We start from the raw sequence: 27388 nt of genomic DNA on the forward strand, positions 1-27388 counted from the left end.
CACTGTCGGAACTAGAAGCACAAGCATTTCGCTATACTCGCAATAATATCTGCTAACCATGTGTATGTGACTAATACAATGTGATTTGATTTCATTGTATCACTAATGAAAGGCTTCTGTGATTACATATGGAGGAAGAAGAGCAGATCAGTTACTGTGAATGAGCGCTGCTTTGCTATTGAGAGAAAGGCCTTCCTGAAAGTCACACAGAGCTAAGCTCCAGCTGTAAATCAACCCTATAACTATTGCAGAGGGTAAAGGGTCTCCTCTTGAATTGACTTCCTCCATGACAGAGTTCGGAGAGATGAGTTCATACATATTGTATACACTCGATGCACACACGCACACACACACACACACACACACACACACACACACACACACACACACACACACACACACACACACACACACACACACACACACACACACACACACACACACTGCCCATGGAATACGAGAATGCAAGGCTTATTGTGTACATTATTTAAACTTATTGTAGAAACACAATCATTATTTAAACTTACTATAGTAACACAAAAAATGCAAGCCTACAGATCAATTCAAATCAAATCAAATTACATTTTATTTATCACCTGCTTCATAAACAACAGGTGTGGAGTAAAAGTGAAATACAATGCAAAAATGTAAAACAAAATTGAAATAGTGACGTGCGGAATAAATACAGTGTGTGTGTGTGTGTGTGTGTGTGTGTGTGTGTGTGTGTGTGTGTGTGTGTGTGTGTGTGTGTGTGTGTGTGTGTGTGTGTGTGTGTGTGTGTGTGTGTGTGTGTGTGTGTGTGTGTGTGTTTGTTGGGGTGTCAGTGTAAGTATGTGTGAGTGTTTGGATAGAGTCCAGTGTGTGGATAGAGTCCAGTGTGTGGATACGGTCCAGTGTGTGGATACGGTCCAGTGTGTGGATAGAGTCCAGTGTGTGGATAGAGTCCAGTGTGTGGATAGAGTCCAGTGTGTGGATAGAGTCCAGTGTGTGGATAGAGTCCAGTGTGTGGATAGAGCCCAGTGTGTGGATAGAGTCCAGTGTGTGGATAGAGTCCAGTGTGTGGATAGAGTCCAGTGTGTGGATAGGGTCCAGTGTGTGGATAGAGTCCAGTGTGTGGATAGAGTCCAGTGTGTGGATAGAGTCCAGTGTGTGGATAGAGTCCAGTGTGTGGATAGAGTCCAGTGTGTGGATACGGTCCAGTGTGTGGATAGAGTCCAGTGTGTGGATAGAGTCCAGTGTGTGGATAGGGTCCAGTGTGTGGATAGAGTCCAGTGTGTGGATAGGGTCCAGTGTGTGGAAAGAGTCCAGTGTGTGGATAGGGTCCAGTGTGTGGAAAGAGTCCAGTGTGTGCCCATACTGTCAGTCTATCTGACACAGATCACTAGGAAACATGCCTCTGATTCCTGCAGACAGATATTTCTAGCGTGATACTTCCAAAGAGGTTCCCTCGGCAGTCTTCAATCTTCCCACCCTGAGGAAATCTGGCTTTTCTATTTTCACAATTGAAACTTGCATCATTGTCTCCATTTAATCAGGGCCTTGTTTCAGACTAGCAACAGAAAAAGCCTGAGGAAGGAAGGAAGGAAATAAGGGAAGGCAGAGAGAGAGAGGGAGAAACACACAGTGGTGTATTATAGAGAAATGGATTAAAAATAATATCATATCACACTCTGTTGAAAAGAGGCCTAATCTGGTGGAGGAGAATGGAAGGAAGACTCCACTGAATAGAAGAATAATTAAGGGGAATCTATTAAGGCTTTGCTAATGAATTTAAATAGGAAGAGATCCATCTCTCCAAGGTAACTATGGGCTCCATGAGAAGATAATAGAGCTGAAGAAATCATCACTTCACTGTTAATGTCTAAAGCTGTACAGTGCAGGGCTGTAACACTGTAGTAATGAGGCTGCAGGCTGTAGTGCTGTGTTGTGGAGCTAATGGTATATATAGTATGGTGCATAATATGATGTATTTCTCCATTGAAAGACTGTTGCTACTGGCTGTAGTGCTGTGCAGTAGTATGGTGTACTGGTGGATATGATGCTGCCATTCTCTACTCAAAGACAGTTTTGTTTATCAAATCAAATCAAACTGTATTGATCACATGCACCGAATACAACAGGTGTAGTAGACCTTACCGTGAAATGCTTACTTACAAGCCCTTAACCAACAATGTAGTTCAAGAAGAGGTATTTACCAAATAAAAAAAGTATAAAAAGTAACACAATAAAATAACAATAATAAGGCTATATACAGGGGGTACCGGTACTGAGTCAATGTGCGGGGTTACAAGTTAGTCGAGGTAATTTGAACATGTAGGTAGGGGTGAAGTGACTATACATAGATAATAAACAGCGAGTAGCAGCAGTGTACAAAACAAATGGAGTTGGGGGGGTGTCAATGTCAATAGTCCGGTGGCCATTTGATTAATTGTTCAGAAGTCTTATGGCTTGGGGGTAGAAGCTGCTAAGGAGCCTTTTGGTTCTAGACTTGGCGCTCCGGTACCGCTTTCCGTGCGGTAGCAGAGAAACAGTCTATGACTTGGGTGACTCTGACACCACCTATTATATAGGTCCTGGATGGCAGGAAGCTTGGCCCCAGTGATGTCCTGGGCCGTACGCACTACCCTCTGTAGCGCCTTACGGTCAGATGCCGAGCAGCTGCCATACCAGGTGGTGATGCAACCAGTCAGGATGCTCTCGATGGTGCAGCTGTATAACTTTTTTGAGGATCTGGGGACCCATGCCAGATCTTTTCAGTCTCCTGAGGGGGAAAAGGTTTTGTCTTGCCCTCTTCACGACTGTCTTGGTATGTTTGGACCGTGATAGTTTGTTGGTGATGTGGACACCAAGGAACTTGAAACTCTCGACCTAATCCACTATAGACCCGTCGATGTTAATGGGGGCCTGTTCGGCCCGCTTTTTCCTGTAGTCCACGATCAGCTCCTTTGTCTTGCTCACATTCAGGGAGAGGTTGTTGTCCTGGCACCACACTGACAGTTCTCTGACTTCCTCCATATAGGCTGTCTCATCGTTGTCGGTGAACAGGCCTACCACTGTTGTGTCTTGAGCAAACTTAATGAGTGTTGGAGTCGTGTTTGGCCACACAGACGTGGGTGAACAGGGAGTACAGGACATCTACATAGCTATTGTGTTTTTTGATGGTTTATGTTTGCTATAGTTCCTTGAGATCTTTGGTAAACTGTCGAATACTAGTCTTTGCTATATTCAGAATCCCTTGATATACATACATAATGTAAATATTTGCCCAAATCCTTTCATGATTTAAATAATGGCATTTTGTTTGTTGTGACATTTTCTTGGTAATTCAACACTCTGTGAGATGGCCGTCATCTGAGACTTTGATGTGAGAACAACATGTGGATATGTATATATTAGTAGGAAAACAGTGCATGCTTTTGTGTGTAGGGTGAGAATCCTGACATTTGGTCGGTGTGTGTGTGAGAGGAAGCTTGTTGAACATGTAGCAGGGTTCATTGAGGTACATGAGCGTGTTCAAGAGATGCCTAACCAGGATCAACAGACAGCCATGATGGTGGGCTGGAGTGGACCAGAGGCCCTGTTCTCATCACCCAGTCATCTCTACACATTAGGGTCGCTAACTTGGAGATTTGTGAGTTGTGTGTGCACGCACACACATGCACACAGTTGTTAGCAATCACCAGCCAGTCATCTTCAAGACCAATTTCCTGGCATAATATGTTTCAGATGGTAATGGGGTGGAGAGAAAGAGAGGGAGAGGGAGAGGGAGAGGGAGAGGGAGAGGGAGAGGGAGAGGGAGAGGGAGAGGGAGAGGGAGAGGGAGAGGGAGAGGAGAGGGGGAGGGCTTACAATTTCCATTGTAATATTGTCATTACACACACACTCTCTTTCTGCTATAACCACTTACCAGTTGTTTAAACACTGTTTAATGTTTACTATACTATTTGATAGTGTTGAACAGCCACAAAACAGTAGTCAGGTTGTTCAATAAAATAACAACATCTAACATACATCAAGGGGTTTATACATACTGAGAGAGAAACCTTCCATGGTGCCATGGATACATTTAAATTACCTGTAGTTTGGCCCCTCCCCTGTGTCTCCTCCTGAGGACCTCCACAGTCCCATAATGCACTGCAGCTGGCCATGCCGACAACAGCCAGGGTTGATTGAAAGCTGTAGTAAGTCATTGAGTAAGTCCCTCCGTGTTCTCTCTGTCACCTTCACTCCCCCTAGGCTGCCACATACCCGTAACAAACTCCTTACTCAACATGCCAGCCCACAATAACACCCAGAGACAGGCCAATTTTATGATTCATTTAGCTCAATAAAGAGCTTTTATTAAAGTTTACTTACTTATCAACAAGAGGCTGGCTGTGCGTGTGTTATTAGGCCTGGGCCTGGGCCTGTGAGCTGTGGAGAATTGGAGCTGATGGAGAGACTAGAAGTGTAGAGAAAGAGGAGAGGAGAGAGGGATGGATGGATTGGAGGGAGCTCACTCTGCTCCTACTGAGTATGTTACCTGGATGAGCAGGGTGTAGTCAGGATATCTAAAACACAGACACACCCATCTCATATCAACACCAGGACACTAGGATATGCATCGTCACGATTGCCTACACAATTGCCTACACACAATTACACACAATCCCTCTAGTTCTCCGCAGTAAGGCCTATGACAACATGGCAGTACAACACGGCAGAACAGAGGGGCTTGGTGTTTGTTTTGCCCACTAATAGATATCCTGTCTATGGGGAGAGTAAGCGGGGGGTTGGGAGAGAGAGAGAGAAAATGAGAGACAGAGAAGAGAGACAGAGAGAGAGAGCAGAGAGAGAGCAGAGAGAGACAGAGACGGGAGACAGAGGGGTGGAGGGAAGGGGGAATGTCATGGTGATTTAGTTGTGAGTGAGAGGGGAGAGAGGGGAGAGAGGGTGAGGAGACACAGACCCGGGGCCTCAGCTCTGGCTGGTCAGAGACAGATTTTAATCAGAGAGGCTGGAGAGCCAGAGGCCCCCCAGGGGCCCTACGCATCACATGGCATTACAGCGCAGACAAAACAACACCAGCACCCAGACGACTAGCCTAGCCTCCAAATAAAAGATAACCCTGCCAACACACATCACCATCATCATCATCATCATCCAGCCCACTGCTGCCTTAATCTGGCTCATCCTCAACACTAATTAACTTAATTGAGGGGATAAATGACACATCCTAGTTTAACGTCATTGAGGGGATAAATGACACATCCTAGTTTAACTTCATTGAGGGGATAAATGACACATCCTAGTTTAACTTAATTGAGGGGATAAATGACACATCCTAGTTTAACTTCATTGAGGGGATAAATGACACATCCTAGTTTAACTTCATTGAGGGGATAAATGACACATCCACATTTAAAAAAAACATTTTTTTAGGCTTATCTTTATTTTCTATCATAGTAGGCCTTGGGATTTTTGGGAATAATCAGATCAGACTCATTATTATATGTGTGATTTAAAAACAAAATTAAATAATTAGCATGTTAAGTAATGAATGAATGGTTTAATTTTAATTTAACTTCATTTCCTGCATTTAGTTTTTCATCTGAAGCCAAATGATCTGTGAATGGCGAGGGCGGGTTCTTTGTTTGGAGTAGTGATGTATTCAGACCCTTTATTCTAAAATTGATTAAATTGTTATTTTCCCTCATCAATCTACACAATATACCCCATAATGACAAAGCAAAAACAGGTTTTTAGAAATTGTTGCTAATTTATAAAACAAATATACACTAGCCTTTCAAAAGTTTTGTGTCACTTAGAAATGTTCTTGTTTTTTAAAGAAAAACACATTTTCTCTCCATTAAAACAACATCAAATTTATCAGAAATACTGTGTAGACATTGTTAATGTTGTAAATGACTATTGTAGCTGGAAACGGATGATTTTTTATGGAATATCTACATAGGTGGCCCATTATCAGCAACCATCACTCCTGTGTTCCAATGGCACGTTGTGTTAACATATCCAAGTTTATCATTTTAAAAGGCTAATTGATAATTAGAAAATCCTTTTGCAATTATGTTAGCATAGCTGATAACTGTTGTTCTGATTCTCTAAGACGAGTCTTGGTGGTTCCAAACTTCTTCCATTTAAGAATGACGGAGGCCACTGTGTTCTTGTGGACTTTCAATGCTGCAGACATTTTTGGTACCGTTCCCTAGATCTGTGCCTCGACACAATCCTGTTTCAGACATCAACGGACAATTCCTTCGTCGTCATGGCTTGTTTTTTGCTCTGACATAAACTGTCAACTGTGGGACCTTATATAGACATGTGTGTGCCTTTCCAAATCATGTCCAATCAATTGAATTTACCACAGCTGTACTCCAATCAAGGATGATCCATGCAGCTGAGCTCAATTTCGAGTCTCAAAGTGAAGGGTCTGAATACTTACGTAAATAAGGTATTTCTGTTCAGTGTTTTCTACATTTGCAAAAATATCTAAGAACCTGTTTTCGCTTTGTCGTTCTGGGGTAATGTGTGTAGATTGCTGAGGATTTATTTTAATTTCATCCATTTTGGAACTTAACAAAATGTGGAAAGAATGTGTCATACAGGCACCATGTCTATGAGGCCTATACTGTATGACTCAGGGGTGTCTAGACTGACGTGTCCAGTGGGAGTGAGGGTAGTGTGGGGGTTTCCCCTGATTCTGGTGTGTGATGTGACCTTTTCAGTGGGCATGTGCTGCCAGTGGCTGCCTGGTCTCATAGCTGCTCTGCTATCTACAGCCTTTCCTTTTCCCGTGGCTGCTCCTCTCTCCAGTGGCCCCGCCTCTCTCAGGGTGTTTTTGTTCTAATCAAAAGAGCCAGAGCATCATGACTGAGCTAGCGTGTCCCTGTGACCACCAGAGCTCCGGCGTGAAGGCTGCAGCCACGTCACTCGCGTCACCGCTTTAGGCCATGCCACTCAATCTCTTTCCAACTTCGGAGGCACCACGTCAGGCCTTGCCATTTAAGATATTTAATAAATCTCTCTCCATTCAGAGAGAGAGAGAGAGAGAGAGAGAGAGAGAGAGAGAGAGAGAGAGAGAGAGAGAGAGAGAGAGAGAGAGAGAGAGAGAGAGAGAGAGAGAGAGAGAGAGAGAGAGAGAGAGAGAGAGAGAGAGGAAGAAAGAGAGAGAGAGAGAGCAAGGAAGAGAGAGAGAGCTAGGAAGAGAGAGAGAGAGAGAGAGAGAGAGAGAGAGCAAGGAAGGAAGAAAGAGAGAGAGCAAGGAAGGAAGAAAGAGAGAGAGAGCAAGGAAGGAAGAAAGAGAGAGAGAGCAAGGAAGGAAGAAAGAGAGAGAGAGCAAGGAAGGAAGAAAGAGAGAGAGAGAGCAAGGAAGGAAGAAAGAGAGAGAGAGCAAGGAAGGAAGAAAGAGAGAGAGAGCAAGGAAGGAAGAAAGAGAGAGAGAGCAAGGAAGGAAGAAAGAGAGAGAGAGCAAGGAAGAGAGAGAGAGAGAGAGAGAGAGAAAGGAAGAGAGAGAGAGAGAGCAAGGAAGAGAGAGAGAGAGAGCAAGGAAGAGAGAGAGAGAGCAAGGAAGAGAGAGAGCAAGGAAGAGAGAGAGAGAGAGCAAGGAAGAGAGAGAGAGAGAGCAAGGAAGAGAGAGAGAGAGAGAGACCAAGGAAGAGAGAGAGAGAGAGCAAGGATGAGAGAGAGAGAGAGCAAGGGAGAGAGAGGGAGAGAGAGCAAGGAAGAGAGAGGGAGAGAGAGCAAGGAAGAGAGAGAGAGCAAGGAAGAGAGAGAGAGAGCTAGGAAGAGAGAGAGAGAGAGATGAAGGAAGAGAGAGAGAGCAAGGAAGAGAGGAGCGAGAGCAAGGAAGAGAGAGGAGGGAGGGAGGGAAGAACGAGGCGGAAGAATAGACAGCGTCAGGTGTAATGTTCATATTGGCTGACACAAGGGAAAAGCCAGGTTTTAAAGCGTTTAGCTTTAATTTCAGTCAGGAGTGACATAATTGATTTTAATGAGATGTTTATAGAGTGAAGTGGCGGTGTTGCTAAATCATTCGCAAGGCTTGCTGCCTGCTTGGTTCTTCAGAAGCTCACACAGCACTGGGGAAAAGAGAGAAAAGCACTCAACCAGCCGCTGCCAAAATTCACACAGTCCCCCTTGCCCCCCACATCTCAGACTTAAACCAACCTCCCCACTTCCCCATCCCAGCCAGCCCACTCTGTGGCCCACCTTCTCTGCACTGTGATTGACAGGTGCCACACTTCACCAGAGTGATTATAAAGACACTTCTCTCTGGGAAGTTACTGAGGCAGTGTGGACAGCAGAGAATGGTCCCTCTCCTATCCTTCACCCCCTCCACCCCTCAGGGAAAGACAGACTGTCACTCTGCAGCTGGCGACCACACCACTCCACCACCCCCCGTCCTCCAGAGTGTCACCCACCCTGCAGCAGCTTCACTTCCCTTTTATTAACACCTTTTAAAATAGACATTATTAATATCACACATTTTATTCCTGAACTCCCACACCATTACACGACTGACAGTAACCACCCACAACACCATATTATCATCCAAACTGCCGTCACAACCGCTTCCGGCAAACAATCAGGACAAGGGTGGGGAAATGACAGGTTTAGGTCCTGATTTATTCAGCAGGACAGCGGTTTCCAACGGCAACCCTCAGTTATGATTTCCATACAACAAACGTAAGGAGCTATTTTGATTGCTTTCCAATCAAGCGAGACAAACACTAATTAGATTTTTTTGAGGGACTGGAATTAGGGGTATGGAACTTGGAGCGTGGATGACTGGCATTTCTCTCTGATAAGTTGCTCTCATATCAGTCTCCTTGCGCACTTCTGTTTACTGTCAGCCATTTATTATTACAGAGAGTGAAGGAGTAAGCTGCAGATTCTGAGAGTCCCAAATGCCACCTTATTCCCTATATAGTACAGTGCTTTTGACCAGGGCCCATAGGGCACTATGTAGGGAATAGAGTGCCATTTGGTACACACCCAGTATGTTTTTAGAGATTAGAGATGTCTGGGTTTATCCTACCTTTTTATGATTGTTTGTCTAATGTGCTGTATGCTGTAGATGTCATGTCACCATGGTTTTTTGGCATATTAGAAAATAGCCCTTCCTTTGCTTTTCTTGCCCTTTTCCCTGTTCCTTTCTCTCCTCTCTTTTTGTTTCCTATAATAACATTGTATATTTTCATGATGGAAGTCTCACAGTCCAACTAAGTTAGGTAGGCAACGAGGATGCAACAGTTTGAATGGTTGACATCCCAATGAAATGGTATCTGATACTGTATCTATATGACACAGACATTCCATTGACTGTTATGTGATCATGTGGTAATGTGATGATATGAATGATCTGTGATGTGGTTGGAGGTGATGATGACATATTGTCTCTCTTGTTGGAGACAGAAGCTGGTGTCATATTTCTGATGGTTGACATCCCACTGAGTTGTTGTGACGTAGCCTATTGACGGTGATGTGATGACATGATGAGGACACATTCTCTCTGTTGTTTCACAGATAGACGTTGCTCTCATGAACAGATGTGGAATCTTTATTTGATCACCCTGTTGCAAGAGAACTTTCCTGCAATGCAGAAAATGTAAAACGTGTAGTGTATTTGAGGTTAAAAAAGGCTTCTGGATTTTGTAATTTCCGCTTTTGAAATTTCAGACTTGATTTTCCCTTGAAGAAAAATGTATCAACCCCTACTAAAATCTCCATTACTTATAATCCACATAATAATTCACATTTCTGTTGCTGCAGGATTATTTTCCTGCTGTAGCAAACTGACCCACATTAAGATCCTACATCTGTAGACTGATGCACGTGGTGTGAACTAGTAATATGGGATGATTTGTGATGCGGTGATGACACATGGTCTCTCTGTTCCACATACAGACACTGCGTTCATGTCCGATGCTGTGATGTAGGCATCCAATTGACTGTGAAAATCAAATCAAATTGTATTGGTCACGTACACATATTTTTCAGATGTTATTGCAGGTGCAGCAAAATGCTTCTGTTTCTGACTCCAACAGTGCAGTAATAAAGTGCCTGGCAGATATCTCAACTTGGATGTCAACCCACCACCTCAAGCACCAACCTTGACAAGATGGAGCTGCTCTTCCTCCTGGGGAAGGTCTGCCCGCTCAAAGACCTCTCCATCACGGTTGACTCCACAGTGTCACCCTCATAGACTGCAAAGAACCTTGGCATGACCCTGGATGTCACCCTGTCATTTTCTGCAAACATCAAAGCAGTAACCCGCTCCTGCAGGTTCATGCTCTACAACATCTGTAGAGTACGACCCTACCTCACACAGGAAGTGGCACAGGTCCTAATCCAGGCTCTTGTCATCTCCCGTCTGGACTACTGTAACTCGTGTTGGCTGGGCTCCCTGCTTGTGCCATCAAATCCCTGCAATTTATCCAGAATGCTGCAGCCCGCCTGGTGTTCAACTTTCCCAAGTTCCCCCATGTCACCCTGCTCCTCAGCACACTCCACTGGCTTTCAGACGAAGCTTGCATCCATTACAAGACCATGGTACTTGCCTACAGAGCAGCAAGAGAACCTGCCCCTCTCTACCTTCAGGCTATGCTCAAACTCTACACCCTAACCTGAGCACTCCATTCTGCCACCTCCGGTCTCTTGGCCCTTCCACCCCTATGGGAGGCCAGCTCCCACTCAGCCGAGTCCAAGCTCTTCTCTGTCCTGGCACCCAATGGTGGAAGTAGCTTCCCCCTAAAAACCTGAACCAGCACTTGATCCCCCCCGCCCGTTCTAGCTCGGGCTCTACTGATACTTACTTTGAGGAAAAATGTCTAATATATACACTACCATTCAAAAGTTTGGGGTCACTTAGAAATTGATTTGATTATGAAAGGAAAGCAAAAAAATGTGTCCATTAAAATAACATCAAATTGATCAGAAATACAGTGTAGACATTGTTAATGTTGAGACTGGAGTTTTGCATGTAGTACACAGATCGAGATCTTCAGTTTTGTACGATATTTTCAGTTTCTTGGCAATTTCTCGCATGGAATAGCCTTCATTTCTCACAACAAGAATAGACTGACGAGTTTCAGAAGAAGGTTATTTGTTTTGATTTGATTTGAAGTCTAAAGAAGGCCAGTTTTATTGCTTCTTTAATCACGACAACAGTTCTCAGCTGTGCTAACATAATTGCAAAAGAGTTTTCTAATGATCAATTAGCCTTTTAAAGTGATAAACTTGGATTAGCTAACATAACATGTCATTGGAACACAGGAGTGATGGGTGCTGATAATGGGCCTCTATACGCCTATGTAGATATTCCACAAAATTCTTCCATTTCCATTTCTTCCAAAATTCTTCCACTTTAAAAAACAAGGACATTTCTCAGTGACCCCAAACGTTTGAACGGTACGATGCGTTCAGAAAGTATTCACACCCCTTGACCTTTTCCTCATTTTGTTGTTACAGCCTGAATTTAAAATTGATTCGATGTAGATTTTCTGTCACTGGCCTACACACAATACCTTATAATGTCAAAGTTGAATTATATTTTTAGATTTCTTTTTAAATTAAATATAAATTAAAAGCTGATATGTCTTGCGTCAATAAGCATTCAACCCCTTTGAAATGGCAAGCCTAAATAAGTTCAGAAGTAAAAATGTGCTTAACAAGTCACATAATAAGTTGTGTTGATGTACTATGTGTGCAATAATAGTGTTTAACATGATTTTTCAATGACTACCTCATCTCTGTACCCCACACATACAATTATCAGTTATTATCAGTTGAACAGTGAATTTCAAACACAGATTCAACCACAAAGACCAGGGAGGTTATACGCAAAGGAGGGCAACTATTGGTAGATGGGTAAAACAAATCAGACATTGAATATCCCTTTGAGCATGGTAATAATAATAATATCATATAATAACACTTTGGATGGCGTATCAATACACCAAGTCACTACAAAGATACAGGTGTCCTTCCTAACCCAGTTGCCGGAGAGGAAGGAAAACGCTCAGGGATTTCACCATGAGGGCAATGGTGACTTTAAAATAGTTACAGAGATTAATGGCTGTGATAGGAGAAAACTGAAGATGGATCAACAACTTTGTTGTTACTCCACAAAACTAACCTAAATGACAGAGTGAAAGAAGGAAGCCTGTATACAATAAAATTATTTGAAAACATTCATCCTGTTTGCAATAAGGCACTAAAGTAAAACTGCAAAAAGTGTGCCAAAGAAATGTACTTTTTGTCCTGAATACAAAGCATTATGTATGGGGTAAATCCAACACAAAACGTCACTGAGTACCACACTTCATATTTTGAAGCATGGTGGTGGCAGCATCATGTTATGGGTATGCTTGTCATCAGCAAGGACTACAGAGTTTTTTAGGATACAAATATATGAAATAGAGCTTTGCACAGGCAAAATCCTAGAAGAAAACCTGGTTTAGTCTGCTTTCCACCAGACACTGGGAGACAAATTCACCTTTCAGCAGGACAATAACCTAAAACACAAGGGAAAATATACACTGGAGTTGCTTACCAATAAGACATTGAATATTCCTGAGTGGCGTAGTTACAGTTTTGACTTAAATCAGCTTGGAAATCTATGGCAAGACTGGGAAATGGCTGTCTAGCAATGATCAACATCCAACTTGACAGAACTGTAAGAATTTTAAAAAGAATAATGTGCAAATATAGTGTAATCCAGATGTGCAAAGCTCTTAGAGCAGGGATCATCAATTAGATTCAGCCGCCGGCCGATTTTTTCTTGAGCGGATAGTCGGGGGCCGGAAAATGATTACAAATAATTTGTAGACTGTAAATTGACCTCAAGAAGCCCAAACAGATATGTTTGAATTAAATATAATAATTTCAGACCTTGCTTACATGTGTACAAGATCACGTCGTCTCTCTATTATGCGTGGGACTAATTGTGAACAGATTTCTTAAATTAACATCACATGGAGCTAATTTCCTGCTGTTTTATCTTTAATAACAGTCTTTTATGTTCAACAATGAAAATTACACACACATTTTTTTTCTCCAACTTTTGTCTTTACTTTTTTGCTCAGAAAACTTGGGGGGGGCAAAACAAAACACCCGCGGGCCAAATTTGGACAGCGGGCCACCAGTTGGGGAACCTTGTCTTAGAGATTTACTCAGAAAGACTCAGCTGTGATTCTAACATATATCAACTCAGGGTGTGAATAATTATGTAAAATAGATATTTATGTATTTAGTTTGTAATACATTTGCAAAAGTGTCTAAAAACATGTTTTTACTTTGTCATTCTGGAGTGTTGTGTGTAGATGGGTGAGATTTTTTATTTATTTAATTCATTTTGAATTCAGGCTGTAACACAAAATGCGGATTAAGTCAAGGGGTTTGAATACTTTCTGAAGGCACTGTATGTATATAATGGTGTGTATAGACAGTATGGACAGTATATGAATAGGAAAGTTGTGTACAGCAGTAGTTATATAGGATGAGCCATGACTACAATACAGTATATACATATAAAGTGGGTCAAACAGTATGGAAACATTATTAAAGTGACCAGTGTTCAATGACTATGTAGATAGGGCAGCAATCAATGTGGATTTGGGCATGCTCTCTCTGCTGTTTCCTGAAGTCCACGATCAGCTCCTTCGTTTTGTTGACATTGAAGGAGAAGTTATTTTCCTGGTACCACCCTGCCAGGGCCCTCACCTCCTCCATGTAGGCTGTCTCGTCATTGTTGGTAATCAGGTCTCCCACTGTTGTGTCATTAGCAAACTTGAGTTGGAGAAGTGAGTGACCACGCAGTAATGAGTGAACAGGGAGTACAGGAGGGGGCAGAGCATGCAACCCTTGTGCAGGATCAGCATGGGGAGATGTTGTTGCCTACCCTCACCACCTGGAGTTGGCCAATCAGGAAGTCCAGGATCTAGTTGCAGAGAGCGGGTTTCAGACCCAGGGCCCTGAGCTTAGTGATGAGCTTGGAGGGTACTATGGTGTTGAAGGCTGAGCTGTGGTCAATGAACATACATAGGTATTCCTCTTGTCCAGATGGGATAGGGCAGTGTGCAGTTCAATGGCGATTGCGTCATCTGTGGATCTGTTGTATGAAAATTGTAGTGGGCCAAGGCTGTCAGGAACAGTAGAGGTGACATGATCCTTAACTAGCCTCTCAAAGCACTTCATGATGACAGAAGTGAATGTTACGGGGCGATAGTCATTTAGTTCAGTTACCTTCGCTTTCTTGGGTACAGGAACAATGGTGGACATCTTGAAGCAAGTGGGGACAACAGAATGATGAAATTATACTGAACAAAAATATAAATGCAACAAGTGTTGGTCCCATGTTTCATGAGCCGAAATAAAATATTTCAGAAATGTCCATATGCACAGAAAGCACATTTCTCTCAAATGTTGGCCACTTGTTTACATCCATGTTAGTGAGCATTTCTCCCTTTCCGATAATAATCCACCTGTGTGTGGCAATCAAGAAGCTTATTAAACAGCATGATCATTACACAGTTGCACATTGGGCTGAGGACATTAAAAGGCCACTCTGAAATGTGCAGTTTTGTCACACAATGTCACAGATGTCTCAGGTTTTGAGGCAGCGTGTAATCGGCATGCTGACTGCAGGAATGTCTACCAGAGCTGTTGCCAGAGAATGTAATGTTAATTTCTCTAAAATAAGCCGACTCCAACATAATTTTCGGGAATTTGGCAGTACGTCCAACCGGCCTCTCAACTACAGACCACGTGTAACCACCCCAGCCCAGGACCTCCAGATCTGGCTTTTTCGTCAACGGGATCATCTGATACCAGCCACCCGGAGACAGCTGATGAAACTGAGGAGTATTTCTGTCTGTCATAAAGCCCTTTTGTGGGAAAAAACTCAATCTGATTGGCTGGGCCTGGCTCCCCATTGGGTGGGCCTGGCTCCCAAGTGGGTGGGCCTATGCCCTCCCAGGTCCACCCACTTGGCTGCGCTCCTGCCTAGTCATGTGACATCCATAGATTAGGGCATAAATTATTTAATTCAATTGACTGATTTCCTTATATGAACTGTAACTCCGTAAAACCCTTGAAAGTGTTGCATGTTGCGTTTATATTTTTGTTCAGTGTATATAAAACATTTAAATTCTACATTCTCTCTGCTGTTTTCCAGACGGACGCTGCGCTCATGTACGATGCCGTGCACGTGGTGGCCGTGGCCGTGCAGCAGTCTCAGCAGATCACTGTCAGCTCCCTACAGTGCAACAGACACAAACCCTGGCGCTTTGGGAACAGATTCATGGCCCTCATCAAAGAGGTACGTAGTATTACACATTACACACCGGCCCACTGGAAAGGCAGGGGAGGGATGGACATGAAGAGAGAGAATGAAAGAGCGAGAGATAGCCTGCACACACAGGAGAGAGAGAATGAAAGAGTGAGAGAACACCTACAACACACATAGGAGAGAGACACACAAGAGAGACATACAGAGAGACAAGCTGGATGGTGACAGGGGGGCAAATCAAAGAAATCAATGTAAATGAAAGAGAAAGGCTTTGTTTTTACTGCATTTTTAAAGTATGTACGTTCATACTGCTCCGAGAGCAGCAACCATCTTATTCTTAAACCTGTCTCTCTGTTTTCATATCATGTCCCTACAAAATGGGTCTACATAATCTTAATCTGGGCTAATTATTCCTCAGTGTGCTAGATAGATTCTGGAAACTGGGGCGGTTAATCCAAACCTCCCTGTCTGTCTGTTAGGCAGTTAAAGATATATAGCCCAGGCTATATTTAGGGTCTGTAAAGCCTAGCTACCCTGTTCTGTTCTGTTTGCTCTGTGAGATATCACCAGAACACTCACACTGCTCGCGGCTGGGGGGTGGCGTGGGTGGAGGGTGGGGAGGGAGGAATGGGGGGATGAGGTTTTGACATATTAAAGCTCTTGGTCTCGAACCGCCGCGCAAATAATCTCACATCTCGCCACTTCTAGTGCTCTCTCTCTCTAAGCCTGTGGACCAGTACTAGGGTCAGCCCTCATAAATGACACCGCTGTTTAGCCTGATGGTCTTTATACACCACTGCATTGTCAATCCAGATTGACACACAGGGTAACATTACACTATCGGTGCATGGCCACTGTATCACAGGCTAACACTGAACTATCACTGCATGGCCATTGTATCACAGGCTAACACTGAACTATCACTGCATGGCCATTGTATCACAGGCTAACACTGAACTATCACTGCATGGCCATTGTATTACAGGCTAACACTGAACTATCACTGCATGGCCACTGTATCACAGGCTAACACTGAACTATCACTGCATGGCCACTGTATCACAGGCTAACACCGAACTATCACTGCATGGCCACTGTATCACAGGCTAACACTGAGCTATCACTGCATGGCCACTGTATCACAGGCTAACACTGAACTATCACTGCATGGCCACTGTATCACAGGCTAACACTGAACTATCACTGCATTGCCACTGTATCACAGGCTAACACTGAACTATCACTGCATGGCCACTGTATCACAGGCTAACACTGAACTATCACTGCATGGCCACTGTATCATAGGCTAACACTGAACTATCACTGCCTGGCGGGTAGGAGCATTGGGCCAGTAACCGAAAGGTTGCCGGATCGAATCCCCGAGCTGACAAGGTAAAAAATTGTCGTTCTGCCTCTGAGCAAGGCAGGTATCCCACTGTTTCCCATGCGCCAATGATGTGGATGTCGATTAAGGCAGCCCTCTGCACCTCTCTGATTCAGAGGGGTTGGATTAAATGCGGAAGACACATTTTAGTTGAATACTTTCAGTTGTACTACTGACTAGGCATCCCCCTTTCCCTACACTATCAATGAATCACCACTGTATGACAGGCTAACATTACACTATCACTGAATCACCACTGTATGACAGGCTAACATTACACTATCACTGAATCACCACTGTATGACAGGCTAACATTACACTATCACTGAATCACCACTGTATGACAGGCTAACATTACACTATCACTGAATCACCACTGTATTACAGGCTAACATTATACTATCACTGTATCACCACTCTATCACAGGCTAACATTACACTATCACTGTATCACAGGCTAACATTACACCATCACTGTATCACAGGCTAACATTACACTATCACTGTATCACAGGCTAATATTACACTATCACTGAATCACCACTGTATGACAGGCTAACATTACACTATCACTGAATCACCACTGTATTACAGGCTAACATTACACTATCACTGTATCACAGGCTAACATTACACTATCACTGTATCACAGGCTAATATTACAGGCTAACCGTACACTATCACTGAATCACCACTGTATTGCAGGCTAACATTACACTATCACTGTATCACAGGCTAACATTACACTATCACTGTATCACAGGCTAACATTACACTATCACTGTATCACAGGCTAACATTACACTATCACTGTATCACAGGCTAACATTACACTATCACTGTATCACAGGCTAACATTACACTATCACTGTATCACAGGCTAACATTACACTATCACTGTATCACAGGCTAATATTACACTATCACTGTATCACAGGCTAACATTACACTATCACTGTATCACAGGCTAATATTACACTATCACTGTATCACATGCTAACATTACACTATCACTGTATCACAGGCTAACATTACACTATCACTGTATCACAGGCTAACATTACACTATCACTGTATCACAGGCTAACATTACACTATCCCTGTATGACAGGCTAACATTACACCATCACTGAATCACCACTGTATTACAGGCTAACATTACACTATCACTGAATCACCACTGTATTACAGGCTAACATTACACTATCACTGAATCACCACTGTATTACAGGCTAACATTACACTATCACTGAATCACCACTGTATGACAGGCTAACATTACACTATCACTGTATCACCACTGTATGACAGGCTAACATTACACTATCACTGTATCACCACTGTATCACAGGCTAACATTACACTATCACTGAACCACCACTGTATCACAGGCTAACATTACACTGAACATACTACATCTATTTAAAACGGATTTATTAAAATGTATTTCATATGTATTTCTTTAAATGTATTTAAACCTAGATTATGACCAATTTCCACTGTTATTTTCAACATAACCATGTCCAACCACATAGGCAGGTAATTGTGGTTATTTATTGGAAATTCACAATCTTCTTTCATCTAGCGTTCTCTTTCCAAAATAGAGGAACAATGTGACATTTATGAGCCTGTAATAACATGACGTTAGATGAGTCATACTGCAGGTTCTTTCTGAAATAACATCCGCTTTAAGCCAGTTGCTCCTGCTTCTCTAAGAAAAGGGCACAGAATTCAACCCTTGCTGTGCAATGTAACACAAGAGAGTTCAGTGCTTAGGGCCACTTTTATGCTCAATTTTCAGCATTCCTAAGCAGTGCCTGTATCGTTACAGATTGGGTAATAACTAAATCACTGTTACTAAAGCAACGATCAGAATTATGTCCAAAAAGAGTCTGTGTCCTGGAGAAAGCTGAGTTTGTGTGTATTAATAAGTAATATACAGTGTGTGTGTGGTATTAATAAGTAATATACAGTGTGTGTGTGGTATTAATACGTAATATACAGTGTGTGTGTGGTATTAATAAGTAATATACAGTGTGTGTGTGTGTGTGTGTGGTATTAATAAGTAATATACAGTGTGTGTGTGGTATTAATAAGTAATATACAGTGTGTGTGTGTGTGTGGTATTAATACGTAATATACAGTGTGTGTGTGTGTGGTATTAATAAGTAATACACAGTGTGTGTGTGTGTGTGGTATTAATAAGTAATATACAGTGTGTGCGTGTGTGGTATTAATAAGTAATATACAGTGTGTGTGTGGTATTAATAAGTAATATACAGGGTGTGTGTGGTATTAATAAGTAATATACAGGGTGTGTGTGGTATTAATAAGTAATATACAGGGTGTGTGTGGTATTAATAAGTAATATACAGTGTGTGTGTGTGTGGTATTAATAAGTAATATACAGTGTGTGTGTGTGTGTGTGTGGTATTAATAAGTAATATACAGTGTGTGTGTGTGTATGGTATTAATACGTAATATACAGTGTGTGTGTGTGGTATTAATAAGTAATATACAGTGTGTGTGTGGTATTAATAAGTAATCTACAGTGTGTGTGTGTGTGTGTGTGTGTGTGTGGTATTAATAAGGAATATACAGTGTGTGTGTGGTATTAATAAGGAATATACAGTGTGTGTGTGGTATTAATAAGTCATATACAGTGTGTGTGTGGTATTAATAAGTCATATACAGTGTGTGAGTGGTATTAATAAGTCATATACAGTGTGTGAGTGTGTGGTATTAATAAGTAATATACAGTGTGTGTGTGGTATTAATAAGTAATATACAGTGTGTGTGTGGTATTAATAAGTCATATACAGTGTGTGAGTGGGTGTGTGTTTGTGTCTCTCTGTGTGTGCAGCATACCTTTTTGTGTTTGTGTGCCTTTGCTTAAAGGTGAACTCTAATGAATAATGAATGTCTCTATTTTGCTGAGAATGAATGTGACCTCTTGCTCTTTGGTTATAATGAATCTCTCGCTCTATTTCCCTCTTCCATCCCTTTCTCCCTTTCTTCCATTCCCTATCTCTCTCTCTCTCTACCTCTCTCTGTCTATTTCTCTGTCTCTCTCTCTCCCCTTCCTCCCTTTCTTCCATTCCCTATCTCTCTCTCTCTCTACCTCTCTCTGTCTATTTCTCTGTCTCTCTCTCTCCCCTTCCTCCCTTTCTTCCATTCCCTATCTCTCTCTCTCTCTACCTCTCTCTGTCTGTTTCTCTGTCTCTCTCTCTCCCCTTCCTCCCTTTCTCGCTTCCTACACCTCTCTCTTTCTCTCCTCCAGGCCCACTGGGATGGCTTGACTGGGCGGATCACTTTCAACAGAACCAACGGCTTGAGGACAGACTTTGACCTGGATGTAATTAGTCTGAAGGAGGATGGACTGGAGAAGGTACTAGGGGCGTGTGTGTGTGTGTGTGTGTGTGTGTGTGTGTGTGTGTGTGTGTGTGTGTGTGTGTGTGTGTGTGTGTGTGTGTGTGTGTGTGTGTGTGTGTGTGTGTGTGTGTGTGTGTGTGTGTGTGTGTGTGTGTGTGTGTGTGTGTGTGTGTGTGTGTGTGTGTTTGAGTGTGCATGTTTTTAATACATGACCATGTGTGCACATCTATGGAGGAGATAACTCATAAACAAAAGCTTGTCAACACAACATATCCAAACACCAACCTACACCCACACACACACACACACACACACACCCTCCTAACACACATATTCCCCTGTGTGTGCCTCTCAGCTGCTCCTGACCTCCCCATCCCTCTCTGTGGCGTGTGTCTGCGCCTCCATGAATAATTTACTCTCTTAATGAAAAAACCTTCAGGAGCCCTCCAGCCTCATGAAGTCTGAATTAAACAGTTGATTTACAATTACAAAGCAGCCATCTCTAAGGCCTCAGTAGTGGGCATCAGAGAGAGGAGCAGGACTGTTGTGTCTGTAGTGGGTTGGTGCTGCAGAGCAGAGTGTCTGCTGAGATGAGAAGCCCTGTAGCGGGTAAGAGAATAACACAGCCAGGATGAGAGGGCCCTGCAGGCTCGCCCCTCTCCTCCTCCTCCTCCTCTTCTTTCTGCTTCCACCAACCCCTCCTTACACACTCACTCACATGCACACACATACACTCATTACTCCACCTCTTCAGCTCAAGCACACATTCCCAGAATTCTCCAGCACCCTTAGGACACGGCTGACAGCAGGTTGAACTCTTAACTCTTAACCTGCGGGATGTGATATAAGAGCTGATCTAGGATCAGCCTCTAGCTCTCTGTGGAAGAGGAGTGTGTGTGTGTGTGTGTGTGTGTGTGTGTGTGTGTGTGTGTGTGTGTGTGTGTGTGTGTGTGTGTGTGTGTGTGTGTGTGTGTGTGTGTGTGTGTGTGTGTGTGTGTGTGTGTGTGTGTGTGTGTGTGTGTGTGTGTGTGTGTGCGTGTGCGTGTGTGTGGGGGTGGGTGGGCACGTGTTTGTAATAACACACCTCACATCATATTTTCTCATAGACACACTCTCTTCCCTGAACAGTATTTCTGTGTAGAAGATATAACTGAAGTGCACTAAATGCTAATGTTTTGTCTGTGTTTTTCCCCTCAGATTGGAACATGGGACCCTCCTAGTGGCTTGAACATGACAGACCACCAGAAAGGGAAGACATCCAATGTCACAGACTCCTTAGCCAACAGATCTCTAGTTGTCTCCACCATACTGGTAAGTACCATTCCCTCTTTGCTCTGTGGTAGACACTTTTTTGTCTATTCATAGCGAACTTAAATTGCTGTACTAACTGTCAGCTGGGTGCTATAACAGAGGTCTACCATGTCTATATAAGTGATTATGAATGCCCAGAACTGCTCTAAGACTTAAGTGACTCCTTGGTAAAGGTGTTATTCCTTTTTAGTTTTCTTTGAAAAGTGCTCCACTTGATTTTCTCAGGATGGTTGTCGGCCTGTGAGCGAATTGAATGAAAGTAGACAAAAGTACACCACTTTTAAATTACCAGTCCACACTTCACTTCACTGCTGGGGAGAGGTCCCTTTCCAATTGGTTGAGAACAGTTTCAGGCAGGGCTAATTGGCTGATTGATTGTCCAATACGATGTCATGGTTTAAGGCTCTCTCTCTATCTAGCATTTTATTAGTCCCTTTGTCGAGGAGTTGTTTCTCTAACCAGTGATGCTAAACCCAGACATTCAGGGGAACTCTGGGGGAAGTTAAAGAGTGCCCTAGGATCTCTAATGCTTCTCTATGAGTCACACAGACCGACTCACGGCTGTACTTCCTCAGGTTTCATCCAACTGTCTTTGGCATTTTAGAAAAGCGCTATAAAAATCCTGTGTATTGTTATTATTCACTCTATAGAAGATTTATAAAAAAAACACTTAGCTTCAGCGATGAGTGTATCACTCCCCATCCTGTGGCGTCTATCTGTTGGGGTGGAGTTGACTGTGAGTTGTAAAGAAAGTCTGCTCTGGTGCAGTAGGGATTCTGTAGGCTACACGACGACTCCATCCCTCCTATCTCTTCCGTCTGAAATCCATACCAGAGCCCGCCACAATTGACTCATCACGACTAAACAGGAAGCTTCTAGAATCAAGAAAATTAACGCAATTTACAATCCTATTATTACGAACCAGAGCGTAAAAATAACAATATCAACCAAATTGCGGTTTGTCATTATTTATCCCGTGCTGCGCTTGCCTTACCTCTCCCATGCATGCTGCCGCTGTGCTCTGATTGAATTGCTGTTATTAGTTAAGACTCTACATGTCTGTAATTAGTGCATCAGGATTGAGTCATGGGGAGATCTCGGATGGCTTTGAGGGAGGAGAAAAGAGGAGAGAGGGATGACAATAATTGGGTTTGTTACATTTGATTGATGCACACTTTTATCCAACTTCTCTTCATTTTTTTTCATGCCTGACTGAAGGATTACAAGCCCCTCTTTAAAAGTTGGAGCTGTAATTAGTTTTCAATGCCTCAGAAATCTGAACTAATCAGAAGAGTTTTTGGCCATTTTGTGAAGACCTCATACTGGTAATAGACTAGTGGTTAAATTCACAGTACATATACAGTGCCTTGCAAAAGTATTCATCCCCGTTGGCGTTTTTCCTATTTTGTTGCATTACAACCTATAATTTAAATGGATTTTTATTTGGATTTCATGTAATGGACATACGCAAAATAGTCCAAATTGGTGAAGTGAAATTAAAAAATACTATTTGTTTCATGAAATGTAAAAAAAATACAAACAGAAAAGTTGTGCGTGCATATGTATTGAACCCCTTTGCTATGAAGCCCCTAAATAAGATCTGATGCAACCAATGAGCCGCTACTTTTTCCCACGCTTTGAACCTCGCGGCTTATACAATGACGCGGCTAATTTATGGATTTTTTTCACAAGATTCATGCCGCCAAAAAACTGAGCACCGTCACATAATGTGACGTAAATCGAGCGCGCTCAAACTTCCCATTATTCTGATTACGGTAGTCATTTTGTCACCCTCATCATGGCAAAGACACGGAGAAATGCATATGATGCAGCTTTCAATTTGAAAGCGATCGATCTGGCTGTTTGAAAAGGAAATAGAGCTGCTGCACAGGAGCTTGGCCTTAATGAGTCGATGATAAGACGTTGGAAACAGCAGCGTGAGGAACGGACTCAGTGCAAAAAGACAACAAAAGCTTTCAGAGGGAAGAAAAGCAGATGGCCCGAACTAGAAATAAATTCATTAGGCCTTAATGAATTTCACATGACTGGGCAGAGGCGTTTTTATATTTTTGTTTAGTATGTTTAGCCATAACCGTAATTGTTTAAAACCTGGATGTTTTGTCATTTTATGAATCATGTCTTACCTTGTTTCAAAGTAGCCTAGCCAAAAAATCTGACCATAGAAATGTTGACGGAATTATTTTGGAAACACTTCCTCATATGCCATTGAAACCAGCGTTTATCTCATGCTCTAACAACTTTCTTTCGTTGTCCGTTAGCCAAAAGCACAATACTCATATTAGCAACCCATGCTAGTTGTTACATCAATAGTCATATTAGCAACCCATGCTAGTTGTTGCATCAGTAGTCATGTTAGCAGCCCATGCTAGTTGTTACATCAATAGTCATATTAGCAACCCATGCTAGTTGTTGCATCAGTAGTCATGTTAGCAACCCATGCTAGTTGTTGCATCAGTAGTCATGTTAGCAACCCATGCTAGTTGTTGCGTCAGTAGTCATATTAGCAACCCGTGCTAGTTGTTGCATCAGTAGTCATATTAGTCGATGATAAGACGTTGGAAACAGCAGCGTGAGGAACTGACTCAGTGCAAAAAGACAACAAAATCTTTCAGAGGGAAGAAAAGCAGATGGCCCGAACTAGAAAATGAGCTTGAAGACTGGGTCAACACACAGAGAGCAGACGGCCGAGGTGTTTCAACTGTGCAGATCCGACTGAAAGCCAAAAGAATCGCCACCGCAATGAAGTTTGAGGATTTTAGAGGTGGACCATCGTGGTGTCTAAGATTGAGTCTGTGTCAGCAGCTCCCTCCCGACTACGAGGAAAAAGTTTCAAACTTCCGCAAATTCACTGATGCAAAGATAGCGGAGCATTCCATCGGCCCGCACGACATCATAAATATGGATGAGGTTCCTCTGATGTTTTACCTGCCTCTCACTCGGACTGTCAACAGGAAAGGCGAATCATCCGTCCCGCTGAAAACAACTGGGCATGAAAAAACGCAAAGCTCATTTGTTTCAATGTACCGGTAGGCACCTGCGGCTTATAAACATGTGCGGCTTATTTATGTACAAAATACATATTATTTAAAAATTCAGTGGGTGCGGCTTATATTCAGGTGCGCTTAATAGTCCGGAAATTACGGTATGTGACTTAAATAAAGTCCACCTGTGTGCAATCTAGGTGTCGCATGATTTGTCACTTGATCTCAGTATATATACACCTGTTCTGAAAGGCTCCAGAGTCTGCAACACCACCAAGCAAGGGACACCACCAAGAAAACGGCACCATAAAGACCAAGGAGCTCTCCAAACAGGTCAGGGACAACATTGTGGAGAAGTACAGATCAGGGTTGGGTTATAAAAAAATATCCAAAACTTTGAACATCCCACGGAGCACCATTAAATCCGTTATTTAAAAAATGGAAAGAATATGGAACCACAACAAACCTGTCAAGAGAGGGCCGCCCACCAAAACTCACGGACCAGGCAAGGAGGGCATTTATCAGAAAGGCAACAAAGAGACCAAAGATAACTCTGAAGGAGCTGCAAAGCCTCACAGCGGAGATTGGAGTATTTGTCCAGAGAACCACTTTAAGCCGTACACTCCACAGAGCTGGGCTTTACGGAAGAGTGACCAGATAAAAGCCATTGCTTAAAGAAAAAAAAACAAGCAAACACGTTTGTTGTTCGCCAAAAGGCATGTGGGAGACTCCCCAAACATATGGGAGGAGGTACTCTGGTCAGATGATACTAAAATTTTGCTTTTTGGCCATCAAGGAAAATGCTATGTCTGGCGCAAACCCAACACCTCTCATCACTCCGAGAACATGATGGTTTTCATCGGCAGGGACTGGGAAACTGGTATGAATTAGATTACTTTTTAGCGTTATCAAAACCTGTGGTTTGAATCGAAAAGGGCAGTCCATAAGCGCAGATAAAGGATATCAAGGATCTGGAAGGAATCTGTATGAAGGAATGGTCCAAGATCCCTCCCAATGTGTTCTCGCTTTCTCTGAGCAATTGTATTAGTATAAAATAATATAATTTTCAAAAAAAATGTGCATACAATATAGCTCAGTATTTGAATTATTTATTTTATACAGTCATTATTGCTCACCTTTACCAGAGGTGTCAATTATTTCAGACCCCACTGTATACAACCCTATGGAATCATTCTCACCTGGGACACCAATCATAGTAGTGGACATGAACAGATCCCAAGTCCCTTTGGCTACACTAGAGAATCCACCTCACCCGGGGCACCAATTGTAGTAGTCCTATAGCCCCGTTTCCCCTGTGGGAGGGGCTTTTAGTATGCCAGACATGAGGAACAATTAATTGAAACCGATATGAGACTTTTATTTAATAATGAGAGATATTGGGAGGAGAGAGAGGGGAGGAGGGAGGGAGTAGATAGAGGAAGAAGAATAGAGAGAGGGAGAGAGAGGGAGAGAGGGAGAGAGAGAGAGAGAGAGAGAGAGAGAGAGAGAGAGAGAGAGAGAGAGAGAGAGAGAGAGAGAGAGAGAGAGAGAGAGAGAGAGAGAGAGAGAGAGAGAGAGAGAGAGAGAGAGAGAGAGAGAGAGAGAGAGTAGCCATAATATGACATTTGTAGTGTCTCTATTCCTTTGGAATGTTTAATGTACATTTTTTATTGTTTATTTCACTTTTGTTTATTATCTAGTTCACTTCCTTTGGCACTTTAAACATGTTTCCCATGCCAATAAAGCCCTTTGAATTGGATTGAGAGAGAGAGAGAGAGAGAGAGAGACTATGAAAGTTAGACTTAATATGAATATGTTATGTGCTCAGATCTAGATCTGTGCTTCTAACCTTTGTGTTATCGGTATTCTATGGCTTTTGATGGACTGTGAGAGAATGCAAACACACACACACACACACACACACACACACACACACACACACACACACACACACACACACACACACACACACACACACACACACACACACACACACACACACACACACACACACACACACACACACACACACACACACACACACACACACACACACACACACACACACACACATACAAGCAATGCAAACAAGCTGTGGATAGCCTCACAGTGTAATAATGATCATGAATGAGACAGATGTGAAAAACTCAATAATTACCTCACACTGACAAATAACTACTGTAAAGGTTCATTAAGCTAAATGATGGTATAATCAACCATAAGTAGGTAGTGTAACACTATATCCTGTTGATTACCTGTTCTACTCATCATCTGTCAAACATGTCTCTCTGGCTCTGCACACCTGCATTGGCTGGGGGATCAGCTATATATGAATTATATTATAAACCCTTTTCCCCGTTCAGCGGAATCGGATTTTACACAACGCTCCAAGGGTAAGGAGTTGTTACTAAGGTAACAGGTGATGGGAATCTAAATAAATGAATTGACAAATCAGCCTTTCAAGCTTATTTACTTTATTTCGTTGTCTTTTCATACACTTCATAGCTCCTCTTTTGGTTTCTTTAGTCAAAGCACAGACACTCAAGTCGCTGAATTTCTTCACTAACCAACTTGTTTCAAATATACACTAGATTACCTAGTGACACTAGTTGACACTCATTCCAAAATCATGGTCCTTAATATGGAGTTGGTCCCCCCTTTGCTGCTATAACAGCCTCCACTCTTCTGGGAAGGGTTCCACTAGATGTTGGAACATTGCTGCAGGACTTACTTCCATTCAGCCACAAGAGCATTAGTGAGGTCGGACACTGATGCTGGGTGATTAGGCCTGGCTCACAGTCAGCGTTCCAATTCCTCCCACAGGTGTTTGATGGAGTTGAGGTCAGGGCTCTGTTCAGGCCACTCAAGTTCTTCCACACCGATCTCGACAAACCATTTCTGTATGGACCTAAACTGTTGAATCATCCAGAATGTCATGGGTTCACAGAATAATCCAGAATGTCCCCCGATCCTCAAAAAGTTCTACAGCTGCACCATCGAGCGCATCCTGACCGGTTGCATCACCACCTG

General features: G+C 42.7%; 1 protein-coding gene across 2 annotated transcripts in view; it reads left to right on the plus strand.

Moving 5' to 3' along the window:
* LOC129837977 (glutamate receptor ionotropic, kainate 2) overlaps positions 1 to 27388 on the plus strand; it is a 325529-nt gene that overhangs the window by 147528 nt on the left and 150613 nt on the right. For both annotated transcript variants that reach the window (XM_055904582.1, XM_055904583.1), the window contains exons 8-10: positions 15176 to 15319; positions 19954 to 20061; positions 21243 to 21356. In XM_055904582.1, the coding sequence (XP_055760557.1) occupies positions 15176 to 15319; positions 19954 to 20061; positions 21243 to 21356 (366 nt within the window). The remainder of the gene's footprint in view (positions 1 to 15175; positions 15320 to 19953; positions 20062 to 21242; positions 21357 to 27388) is intronic.

Source organism: Salvelinus fontinalis, chromosome 38 (genome assembly GCF_029448725.1).
Source record: "Salvelinus fontinalis isolate EN_2023a chromosome 38, ASM2944872v1, whole genome shotgun sequence".
In the NCBI taxonomy this organism is placed as follows: domain Eukaryota; kingdom Metazoa; phylum Chordata; class Actinopteri; order Salmoniformes; family Salmonidae; genus Salvelinus; species Salvelinus fontinalis.